This window comes from Mustela nigripes, chromosome 18 (assembly GCF_022355385.1).
Source record: "Mustela nigripes isolate SB6536 chromosome 18, MUSNIG.SB6536, whole genome shotgun sequence".
In the NCBI taxonomy this organism is placed as follows: Eukaryota; Metazoa; Chordata; class Mammalia; order Carnivora; family Mustelidae; genus Mustela; species Mustela nigripes.
This window is the reverse complement of record NC_081574.1, coordinates 13822593-13835722: the sequence shown is the minus strand read 5'-3', so window position 1 is coordinate 13835722 and position 13130 is coordinate 13822593. Positions and strand designations below refer to the sequence as shown.

Here is a 13130-nt window from a genome sequence, read left to right as displayed (position 1 = left end):
GCTCAGGTCATGATCTCAGGGTCCTGGGATCGAGTCCCGCATCTGGCTCTCTGCTCAGCAGGGAGTCTGCTTCCCTCTCTCTCTCTCTCTCTGCCTGCCTCTCCATCTACTTGTGATCTCTCTCTGTTAAATAAATAAATAAAATCTTTAAAAAGAAAAAAAGAAAATGGAGTTGAAATTGCAGATTTAACTTTTAGGACCATAAAATACGGACTTAGACAAATTAAGAACTTTTTCTCCCCAGACATTATCACCATCTTCCTCGCACAATTTGACATTTGAAGAGCTCATCTCTGATTGTCAAGTGCTTGCCTTATGATGCAGGAGGTCAAACTTCAGTGCATCCCTCCCAAAATTTATAATTCTGTATTTAAAAATGTACCCCTCAGTGGTATATAAGACTGGTAGAGAGCCATATTGAGAACCAGACGGCACACAGTAAAAAACGGAAGGTAAGAGCCTTTCACGTGGACGATGATGGCGTCTGACGGCCCAGAGGCAGGAAGGGAAAGGCCGGGAGTTGTCCCCCCCCACGACCCCTCCCAACGGGTAACCTGAGTTCATCAACAGCTCTGACAACACATGACAGTTTTGACTTTCTGGACCCAGGGAGAAGGATGATCTCATGTATTTTCAAATTAAAATTTTCAATTAAAAATCAAAACAGAATATATTCACAAAATTCATGATATGGGAGAAGTCCTGGCTGGGGAAGGGTCACCCTCTTGCCAACTGTGAGGATGATGGAGGGAAAGCATGGAGCTGATTATCTGGTGTATTTGCAGTAGCAGAGAGCTGCACAGACCACCCGGACGCCAATGCTCGCAATTTTAAGGTGTATGCCAGTGATTCATTTGCTCTAACACCTACTCCGTGTCTGACGATGGCCCTAGGAACATGTGAGACCTTTATTACATAAGCCCCGTGTCAGACCATCTTCACATTAAAAGGAACCTGTGAAATTTTCAAGCTGCAGACTATATCCCATTAGTGGGTCATGAAGTTACACCAGGATGTTTTGTAATGAAACAGAAGAGGATATAAAATATACACAAATGCAGAATATGAGTTCCTAATATTTTTTCAGTTTCAGACATTTTCACACATAGTCCACATGTATGTGCTCATGTATGTACTCAACTACGTAAACACTGACACATTCTGATAACACAGACCCTCAAGTAGATGTAGGCACACCCTCTTCAGCCTTCCCATTTAAAAAAAATACTACTAATAATACAGATGTCACTGGTTGAGTACTCCTGTGGGTTGCCAAGCTCCTCTTCTGTACTGTTACCATCCGCCTAAGGCTAGGAGATGGGTGTTACCATCACCTACATCTTACAGGCAAGAACACAGACACACACAGGGTTCCGCACATTGCGAGCAAGTGGCAGAGCTGGGATCTGACCCTGGACAATCTGACTTTGGAGACAAGCTCCTGCAGCCTCTACCCAAAAGGCCGAGAAAGAAGGGAACTCATGTCCTCCTGAGATAGCCCATCCCACTGTCCGAGTCTCCCTGAAGGTTAGCAGAGGCAGTCCTAGAACACAGATCTCTCGATATCGAATCCCAAGCTCTCCCTAGACCTCATGCAACAGTATTCTTAGGAAAAGCTGCCTCATGAAGCTGAAATCAAACAAGCTCAAGATAAATGAAAGACACATACAAGCACCCTTGAAAGAGAACACATTTATTTACATCACTATTTCCTTTTACAACTCCTACACATTTAAATAATAAAATTTTCCAGGAAATCCGGTAACCTTTAAATAAAGATATTTTAACAGAAGAAAATTATCATAATATGATTTTTATTTACATGAATTTCCAACAGTTTTAAATAGTTCCTTTTGAAATAGCACAACATCACTGAAAGCTCTCATTTCGAACTTGCATCTTTTCCCAAAACTTTTAGTTTAAGGAATTAAGCTTACAGTCACCTCCTTGTAGCATGGATTCTTAGAGACGAAAACCTGTTAACACACTTATGAACACAAACCTGCTTCATAAATGATCCATGTTTTGGCTGCGAGCTGAACCTCTTTCACATGTTTTGACATGACGCAGAGTTTTTGTGTTTTTTTTAAGACACTTTACATTGCTTTGATTAAAATCTTTCTGGAAGTTTTCGGGATTAGTCACATAACCACTTAAGAGATGGGATGTATGGATTCTGAGAATTCAATTCCGTGTACAAGGATTGGCTGATCTTGGGTTCAGCCAACTCTGAAAGCGCCGCAGGGGGCTTCGAAACATCCCTGGGTAGGGCAGGGGGAACAGACTAGGTGTGCACTTTGCTCTCCGCGGCCAGTCCTATCTTGGGGGCTGATATTTCTCTGATAATGCACATGCCAATCACTTTCTTCAAGAACCTACTACTCATAGAACGACTTCCAGCAATAACAATGGTCTGATATCCTTCTGTGTCACACTGAGAGATTTCAAATATTTATTAGTGAAACTATAAGAGAAGATAGATTTTCCTAATATTTTAAGCATGAGTTCCTCTGAAGAGTTGGTATAACATCCATTAAAAAATAGAAAAGATTAACTTTTACCATGATCAAAGCTACAGTTCACAATGTAAAACTTCTCTAGCTCCGTCCACCTTCTCCGTAAGAACAGCCGAGGGCCAGTCTTGAACTTCACGCGGCGGCAATGGAGGTATCATCCACGAGCCGGCCCTGTGGCTTCAAGGAGGGGAAACGAGACGGGTTTACAAGGCAGTAACAACCAAGGCTCTAGTAATTGAGAAGATTTCAAAATTCTTGGAACTGTTTCACAAAAACGGAATAAATGTGCACGAGTATCAAAACCACATTTGTTTCTCTCCTTCTTTCTTCCCACCTTCTCGCTTCACTTGAACCTGGGGCGGGCCGGCTGCGGGGCCGGGGTGCTGCTCCCCTTGCCTCTGCCACCAGACACTGACACCGCCAGCCGGCCGCGTACCTCCACCGCCTTCTGCCTCGGGCACTAATCCTGTCCACCCGGTGTCCTCACAGCTACTGATCTCGCTCTGGGAACGTGGGAGCGGGAGCCCCGCTGCCTTCCTGCTTCAGGGACAGTTTCAGTTGCTCTCTTGCTTGGGGCCCTCCTGCATCCCAAGCTCGAAGAAGACCACAGACCTGGGCTGACAGACAAGTTCCTTGGGGATCCAAGGTCTCCTAACCTCCTGTTTCTAAGGAAAAGCAATTCACTATGAACTGGAGTATCTAATGATGAACACTACAAGGACAGAAGCAGCAGATAAGAACAAAAATCTAGCTTTCCCTAAGGTCAACGGAAACAAACTTAAAACATCACATCAGAAGAGTAAAGGCGAAGAATGACTAAGAGGTACTGGGACCATACGGAGGGTAAACCTTCTGACAGGTTAGCGATACCTCAGGGAGTCATCAAGGAAATGAAAAAATGACTCTCTTGCAAACACTCTTACTCAGCGGAGGTACGTGAGCAGACTTCTGTGGGAAGAGCACGAGACGGTATTCGGGACCTGAAACAGCCGTGCCACGACATCACCACGGAAAGCCACTGACAAGGCCTGATGCAGAATGGTTCAGGGCAGGGGGCTCTCTGAGGCAGGGAGGGGAGCACTTTGTTGCTGCATGTTTAATGCGTGCATGTGTGTGTGCACATATATGCGTGTGTGTGTATGCACGCGTGTGTGTGTATGCACGCGTGTGTGTGTAAGTTAGGCCTCTGATATTCAAGGCAGGAACGGAATGAATTAAAGAAGAGGTGGCTGGTCTTTTGTATTTCACATAACCTTTGGTAGAGGATGTTCAGTTTTAGAAATGGAATAATGGGGGCGCCTGGGTGGCTCAGTCGGTTAAGCAGCTGCTTTCTGCTCAGGTCATGATCTCAGGGTCCTTCGATCCAGCCCGGCATGGGCTCGCTGCTCAGTGCAGAGTCTGCTTTCCCCTCTCCCTCTGCCCCTCTCCCTGCCTGTGCTCTCTCTCAAATAAATAAAATGAAATCTTAAAAAAAAAAAAAAAAAAGGAAATGGAATAACAGCTCAATCTGGTTATATCCTTATGAAATAAAGCTTTATGAACAGGGACAGAAGATTCGATCATGAATTAGAAAACTTGGAATCTTCTTTTCAAAGGAAGAAAAATATTAATCCAGCCTTGAAGTAGGGCAGCGCAATCCAAGAGAACTTTCTGTGATGATGGGAAAGCTCTGGTCCGCGCTGTCCACCATGGGAGCCACCTGTCACATTGATTTACTGGACACTTCAAGTGCGGCTAGGACAACTAATTAATTTTTAAATTTAATTAAGTTTTAATTAATTTAATTTACATCTCAGTAGGGCCCATCATACTAGAATAGCGCAACTCTAGAGTTCAGAGAGGGTGTGAAGGGATGGACAACTTGCGTCTTTAAGACTGTTCACTAGGAGGGAAGATAGTAAGCCTCAGTCACTGTCCTTAGCATGACAGGCAGAACAACTGCCTCTCAGATTTCCCCATTGATAGAGCCGCCGGCTCTGAGGATCCCAGCCACCCTTTTTGGCAGCAGTCAAGTTACTAGAAGGTAGTACTTGTATTTAGAAAAAAAAGAGCACGGCAGTTAGAAAAAGGAGGGCCAGTTATGCTTAGACTTATAAATGTTTATTTTTCTGGAATCTTAGGATTTAAGCACTACCCTGTGCTTAAATTTATCAGGTACCCCATTCCAGATTATGTAAAGAAGGGACAGTTCCTTCACACTGGAATGAGACAGACACAAAAGAGACAAGTGTGAGCCAGGGACACGTCATTCCGAAAGCAAGTATGAAGTTAAAAGAGAAGGTGGCACACAGGTCGTCTGCACACAGAGGACGTCTCTACACCCACGAGTGACCGAGTCACTGAGGAACCCGCAGCTACCAGGAAGGGAGCCCTACTTTCCAGTGGTGAGAACGGCCTCGGCGGAAGTGAGCGCAAGCTGGGCGAGCCCCCTGCACAAGCCGGGTCACCCCCTCCCACACCGACTCCCACCATCCTACACATCCCTGTACCTCAGGAACCTGGAAATGGTCCCCGTGTGAAAGAGCAGAACATTCAAGCCACGCAGTGTCCAACATGGGATCCTTTGCAGAGAAGGCCCCAGTCGGTATCGCACAGAGGAGGAACGTTCAAGATCACATTTAGGAAGTCAATCCATTTTGATGGAAAACTAGTTCCCAACTAACTACAGGATAAAACCATCCTTTACTAAGCCAAAGGGAAAACCCGTCTCAGCATCCTGCAAGGGTAAATCGTTATCCACCCAAGGGAATAAAAAACCTCTGGAATTCGATTCTGTGAAACAGCAGCAACTGTACAGAAACGACCAGCGATACTGTCAAACTGACGTCATGGCAACCAAAGCTTTCAGTCTCCAAATGCCATCTGGGGAAGCTTACGAGAAAGAAACACCTGGTCTGCCTGCAAGTTGGGAGGCGTCAAGAGCAGACCACGCCTCGGTCTTACCTTTACAAAAATACTGGTAGGTATAAAACGCCTGAGCAGCTGATTGGTGAAGTGAGGAAACCTCAGCAGGTTGACGTGGAGACACGGCAGCTGCTGGTACCCGGCCATCAGAGGGTAGAAATTATATAACATTTCCTGTTCGGTGCCGGGGAGGATCCGTAATCGAATCTACAGCATAACAAGTTGTAGAGAAAGACAAATACACACGCTTACAGCATCTCCGCACTGTCACCTCTTCCTTGGTCACGAGTGACTGGACATGCAAATCTTGGTCACGAGTGACTGGCCATGCAAATCTTCCTGGGGAAAATATCCTCTCCTGCCTATTCCATTTTCCAGACAGATTCGGAAATACAGGGCTGAATTAGGAGGACAGGAGGACTACACAGGTAACAGATGCATTACAAAAATCGTGCATGATTTCTCGGTTTTGACACCAAGATCTAAACGGCAACTTGTACCAGCTTAAAGAGGGGATCGTGAGATGGATCCACGTTTTGTGTGTCTGAGACCAGGAAGATTTTTTACAGTCACGACATGTTATGAGACAACTGGAAGAAAAGTATCTCTGTATACATTACATCAACATAAGACAAACCAGTGGTTTCTGGTGTTTTCTTTTAGGGGAACTTTGTGGTGAGGTAAATGATGGCGGGGAGAAAGGTGGTTGGTATCATATATTTTTACAAACCAATATGTGAAGATCAGGACACTCTTGAAAAGCTTACTCATTTGCATACGAGTACACACAGTATTGTACATGTGTCAAAGATAATATATGTGTGTACAAATATATAAACGCTAGTGTGTGTTTTTGTTATCAACTTAAGTTCGCTAATGGACTTGTGACATACTTCATGTGTAATGCTATCTTACATTTAACAACAAACACAGCACTCAGAATATGCACAGCACACGGGACTAGTCAGGGTAGACCCTACTGAGTATCAGTACATGTTTGTTCCTCTAATTATGGTCTGGTTGATAAAAAGTATTTACTGACTATGGAGAGAGGTCTGTTAGCCACTTTAAGAGAAGACAGTATTCTCCCTGAAATATGGTTTTGCTTGAAAGTATATGTTCCATTAAAAAATGTGATAAAAAAAAAAAAATGTCATGAGCTTTTCCACCTCCGATTCGAATGAGTGAATCAAAATACCTGAATGATTTACTTTTGTATGTAAATATAAAATTTTGTTTAAATGTACCAAAGGTAAGTAAATTCTGTTTAAGATCAAAATCTCTAAAAAGTTTCACGAATAGTTCAGAAGAGAAACAGGCTTTTTTTTTTCCCCCTAAGTAGGCTCCATGCCCAATGTGTGGCTTGAACTCATGACCCCAAGATCTAGGGTTGCACGCTCTATCCACTGAGCCATCCAGGAACTCCCCCACCCCTGCAAGAGAATCAGGCTTTTAATCTGGGTAGTAAGGCCGCTAGGCCTCCAATTAAAAGACACAAACACACACATACACACACACAGTAGTAATAAAAGGGAAATCTAAAATTTTCAGGAATGCTGCTATTATCTAAGGACTTGTAAATTCTTGTTTTATAAAAACAACTTACATGTATGAGCTCAATGTGCAAAGGGTTACCCACTTAATCCACCTCTATACGGGTTGTACTTAATCTTTAAAAGGGAATAAAAATTTCCTATCTAAATAACAGAGACCACAATCAGCCTGATCAGTTCATTTGTAAAAGCTACATGTACAGCTGTCCATTTCCTGGCCACCCTTCCGTATCTACATAAGCAACCCAGTGAGATAGGGCTGTACCTGTTTAAGACCTGAGAACATGAAGGCATCACTGGGCTCCACAGAAATCTCCACATCTTGAACTAAGTTAGTCTTATTCTGTAGGTGATATTTGACAGGTAAGGATTCTCTGACACGCCCAAATGATGGCAGATCTGCAGAGAAAGAGGATACATTTCTTTTTGTTAAAAAAAAAAAGTTCACCGTTTAGGAGTGCTTTTTGTAAAGGAGTTTCATTCTGTAGACATGGGGTTATTTAAATTAGTGATAACACTGCACTCTTGCTAAATAAGAAAATTCTTTGATTGGATAACAGCCCATGGGACTATGATAAAACGGGCCCAAAAGAATCAAGTCTCCTTCTAAAGCTGAATGACCTAGAAAGGGTCATGGCTATCAGGAGGTGAATTATATTTTGCGAATAATTTTTCAAGTCTATAAAACAATCCCCTAAATATCCATCACGGTTCAAGAAGGAATGACAGGCATCACGTGCCTCTTGATGGGAGCAAACACCATTAGCTATGAAGTATTCTTGCTGAAAACCTGAACCCGAATCTGACTGAGACTACAGATCTCACCACCAGCTCTCAGGGACTCTTACAAATGATTCAATGCAATCAGCGAAGTCCAGACTGTGGGGAGCTCTACAGGAGACAGGCTGCACTTCTTTAACAAATGAACAGCAGGGAAGGGGGGCGGGCGGTGGTGGAGGAGGTGAGGGGGCTGGAGAGGGGGGTCTTCCCGCCCACAGATTTCAAAAGTACAAGACATCCATCAGCTGCAATGCAAGGCTTTAAGACAATCTAAAGAAGCTTCCAAGTCAACCAGGGAAATCTGTGACACTGGAATTTGGTAATATTAAGAAATTATTTTTAAAGTGATAATAACAGAATTGTGATTATGTTTAGAAAAATAGCCATTAATATTAAAGAGGCAGACAAGTATTTATAGATCAAATAATAGCTGGGATTTGCTTTAAAATGACAGGAGTCCGAGGCGTATGTAGAGGTACAGATGAAACAGGACTGAACACAATCTACTTTCATAAACGCTGGGCATTTTTCATAATAAAAAATTGTTTTTTAAACCCCAGAAGCTAAAAGAGATACTCTTCCTGGATTCTTTTTCTCAAGTACCATTTGACGCCGTTACCTGCGTTCACGTGGAGAGGAATGTTTTCTACGATCACGTGTGGCAGAGTGATGACAGTACTGATCACAGGGACATTTCCCATGGCTGACGTCCTGCGGCAGAAAGGGGCAGCTTTCAAATCCACGTCCCACGTGAAAAGTTAAATCAAATACCGGAGACATGTATATGCACCAACTTGTTTCAAAGGAAACAGAAATTATTTCTACATTTTCTAGAACTTCATTAATGGAAGTAGTTTTAAGAGAAGCTTTTAGAATCCTGCGTGGGCTCTGGATGTTTCCAACTGACAAATGCTGTAACCCATGGCTGCTGTTTGACGCCAGGGCCAGAGAGTAAAGCAAGCACACCAGGAGGAACATCATTTTAGGTGGTGTTCAGGAGCTCCCACTGTAGGTGGCAGCACGGTGACCCACACTGTGACAGACCTTCTCACCCTGCGGCTGGCTCACAGCTGAGCACAGACCACCTCAAGCCCGCTGTTACGACGACTCTAGAAGTACATAGGAGAAACCGAGAAACTAGAAATATTTTATGATCCATACACAAAATGGCATTCCAGCATTACCGAGAAAAAGTGAGTACCATCAGGAAACGGACAAGTATTTTTCCCCCTATTCCACTTAGAATGGGAACCACAGGGCTGGCTGGCCGCTAGCTGACCAAGGAGAGCCCTTAGGGAGAGACTGTGTCTAGAGGCGGAAGAACTGATGCTCTGTGCAGATACAGCAGAAGCAACAGGAAAAACCATCTAACCCCTCATCAATGAGAAATAGATCTTTATGGGACTACAGGAACATGACGGGTAACTAAGCAGTGCCTTCAAAACCCTATTTTAATTCCTAGAAACATAAACTGAACTAAACTTCAACATGGTAAATTCAGAAGTGGGGAAAAGAAAGTTGTTAGTTTTTCAAAAATAAATTGTTATTTTTACTTTCTGATTTTTAATGTATCTTATCCACTGTTTTAAAATTTATATAAGGGGTGCCTGGGTGGCTCAGTGGGTTAAAGCCTCTGCCTTCGGCTCAGGTCATGATCCCAGGGTCCTGGGATTGAGCCCTGCATCGGGCTCTCTGCTCAGCGGGGAGCCTGCTTCCTCCTCTCCCTCTGCCTGCCTCTCTGGCTAGTTGTGATCTCTCTCTGTCAAGTAAATAAATAAAATCTTTGAAATATGATGTCTCTACATCCCAGGCTAAGAAAACAGAACAATACAGCTGAATCTTCCCACCTACCCCTTCCTGCTTGCACTCCCCAGAAGTTACTACCCTGAATTTGGTGTCTATCAACTGCTATGTGTTTCTTGACACTTTTCCAAATTACGTATGTAGCCCTAAGAAGTATAGTGTTTTTACCTGTTTTCTGATATTATACACACGCAATCTGTTCATATTCTGAACATCTGCAGTTGCTCTGTTCACTTACTAAGTTACCAGGGATACCTCTGGATAATTCTCTTTCACTGATACTGTAAGACTATGCCATAATTTACCTATCTTCCTATCTAGTGTCCAGCTTTTGACTATGATAATCAGAGATGCTATGAACATTCTTACATAAATTCTTTGTGTGCAGGTTTAAGATTTTTTTCTGTGACTATAGACTGTAGATAGACAGACAGACTATATACAGACATGTTCAGTTTCTCCTGGTACTGCTGAATGGACTTCCAAAGTAATTGTTCTATTTTATACTCCCATCTCTTTTGACAAACCATGCATTGTTAAACCTTTTTATTCTTCCAAGTTAGTGAGAGCACATCTGAATCTCAGATTCCTAGTGAAGTTAAGCTTCTTCCCTTACGTTTCCTAGCCACTGGCTGCTTCTGTTTCCCTTACACCGCATACTTGAGATTTTGCTCAACTTCCTACTAGGAGACTTGTTTTTCTAGCATTTGTAGAAGTTCTTGATGTGAATTCTAATACTTTGTCAGTTTTACGTGTTGCAAACAGCTTTTCCCCATCTGTACTTTGTCTTTTCACAAATGAACTAAGAAACTTAACTGTAACAAATCAAATTCATCCGTTTTAGTGGCTTATGCTGGTATGTCTTATTTAAAGGAACTCTGCCCTATTTCAAAGTCATAAAACAATTCTCCTATTTTCTACTAAAATCAATAAAGTTTTGCTTTTCAAAATTCAAACTTTAGTATACATGGAATTGATTTTTATATACAGTGTATAGTAGAGACCAATTTTTTTCTCAAACGGACACCCAATTGTTCACCATTGTAAAAACAGTTCATCCTTTTCCCACTGATCTGGAGTGCTCCCTAAAATATAATTTCCATATGTGTGGATCTATTTCTAGACTCGCTCTTCTATTCCACTGGCTGATTTACATATCCAAGGCAATACCACAGCAATGGCTACTGTAGAGATTTACAGGAAGTCTGCAAATTGAGAAGAGCAACTACCGTTGCCTCGTTTTCCTTCTGAAGTATCTTATTTCTGAGTTTTTGCTTTTCCAGAGAAACTGTATAATCAAGAGTGTCAGGTTCTACAAAAATAAACTCAAATAAGCTATTGGGATTTTGAAGGAAACTGCACTGATTCTATAAAACAAACAATATTAGACCTATCCAAATCCTACCCAAGACCACTCTGTATATGCCATTTAAGAACTCCTTTAATGTTTTAAAGTTTTATAATTTTCCCAATAATGATAACACGTGTTTTCCACTTGATATATTCTTTCTTACCTTATAATTATTGTCATCCTCTAAATGATACCTATTTTAAAAGTATAATGCTGAAGGTTTATTACTGATATAGAAAGCCAACTGGATTTTGTATATTGAATGTTATATCTAGAAACCTTGGTGGATATATCATACATGTATGTGAGATATATATATCACATATATACGTATGATATATATGTCTTATAATCCGAATAATTTGTGGATTTGCCTGGGTTTTCTATGTAAACAATACTACTGACTGCGAATAAGAGAAGTTTCTCCTAATGTTCTTAATGGTCCTGTTATAAAAACTCATTTGTCTAAAATTTCATCAGTATGTAGATCACAAATTGTGACAAAAACAAATGGACATTTGAATCTTTCTGTTTTTGACAAATAGTGATAGCACATGACTTCTAGTCTGTGCTGACTGAAGCTTTCGAATATTAAATGACAATGGCAAATAATAAAAGTATGAGACTAGCACAGACAAGGAAAAAGACAGGGCTGATATAATTTACCTCTTCCAGGAGATAATATAATGCCCAGTTGCTACTCCACCTTCAACATTTCCAACAGATGGGCACCGAAGACAAAAGCATTCACTAGCACTCTCTCCAGTCTGTAAAACAACTACAAGAAACAGTCTTTATAATCCTTATGCAATGATCCTCTATGAAAGGCGAGTTTTACTTCTGATGACAGAACGAAAAAAGAATACTTTTATCAGCTATACATTGTTTATAGACTTAAAAACTAAGGCTCAGAGATGTTAAATGACTTTTTCAAGGTCACAAAGTCCCTGTCCAGGGTTTTTTTTCTAATATATCAATATTCCGTTACATACAAACAGGCAAAGCAGCTGCAGGTGTGTGACAAGTTCCCATGGGAACTAAGGAAAGGGAAAGTCTGGAGTCAGGATAATACCATTTGGTGATTACCTACTCTGGCTTTCTCTGACCAACGCACATTACTGACACCATCAAACGGAAACACATTACATGGTGCCTCATTATTGCCTAATTCGGTTATTTACCTCGTACGCAAGGATGCTGTCCTCTCGCCAAGTTTAGCCCAAACTCTTGATGACAAGACAAACACTCACCTGAACCAAGGCCTCCCCGCCCCTCAGCCCTTCGCAGGCTGCGTGGTGGTAGGGGTTGGGTTGGGGGGGGTGGGGTGAGGGGGGGTGGGACTCCTTGAATGCAAGCCAGCAACAGGGCCCATTGAGGGCCAAGGTTAGCATATCTGAGACTGAAAGTTTCAAACAATGAGAACAGTCTCGACTAATCGTTTCTATGGTTCTCCAACGAAGAAGGTTGTGATACGTTGTGGGTAAAAACTGGAAGTCGAAGGGAAAAAAGCTGGGCCAGTCTCTATTCTAATTAACTACTACTAATTAATATAATTTTTAAGGTCTAGGAAATGACACTATAGCCTGGTAAATAAAACACACATTAATTCAAACCTCTTAAGATACCTGCTTTTTAGAACCAGGGACATTCATTTCTCTCCCGCCTGCCCCACCTTGCCCCACCAAGTCCTCCCTAACTCTTGGAAGTTAACCAAAATGATACTATCTTTATTAACAATTAACATTAGGGTCAACTTTATGATCTAGGAAAGGCTGTTATTTTTAACGTGTCGCACACAAATTTTGCAATGCATGCGTTCTGGTGCTCCTAGAGGTGGTGGAAAGAGTAATGCCATGCCGCCCCCTTCCCCAAGCACATCCACATCCTAATTCCCCAGAATGTGACCTCACTGGCAGAAAGGACTCTATGGATGTGATTAACATCAAGATTGGAAAATACGAAGATCATACTGGATAATCCAGTTGGGCCCAATGTAATCACAAGGGTAATGAGGGAAAAAGGGAGGCAAGAGGGAGTCTGAGAAAAAGATGTGACAGTGGAAGCCGAGGCCAGAAAAAACATCTCGTAAGACGCTACGCTGCTGGTTTTGAAGGCGGAGGAGGGAGCCAGGAGCCAAGGACACCCCCTGGCCTCTAAAAGCTGAAAAGGGCAAAGGAAAGGATTTTCCTAAAGCCCAGAAGGCATGCAGCCCTACCCACACCC

General features: G+C 42.3%; 1 protein-coding gene across 2 annotated transcripts in view; it reads right to left on the bottom strand.

Moving 5' to 3' along the window:
• Window positions 1–1677: 1677 nt before the first annotated feature.
• TRAPPC11 (trafficking protein particle complex subunit 11) overlaps window positions 1678–13130 on the bottom strand; it is a 44720-nt gene continuing 33267 nt past the window's right edge. For both annotated transcript variants that reach the window (XM_059384023.1, XM_059384024.1), the window contains 5 exons: window positions 11574–11685; window positions 8373–8464; window positions 7239–7372; window positions 5460–5627; window positions 1678–2693 (listed from right to left, as the gene is read on the bottom strand). In XM_059384023.1, the coding sequence (XP_059240006.1) occupies window positions 2649–2693; window positions 5460–5627; window positions 7239–7372; window positions 8373–8464; window positions 11574–11685 (551 nt within the window). In that variant the 3' untranslated portion in view covers window positions 1678–2648. The remainder of the gene's footprint in view (window positions 2694–5459; window positions 5628–7238; window positions 7373–8372; window positions 8465–11573; window positions 11686–13130) is intronic.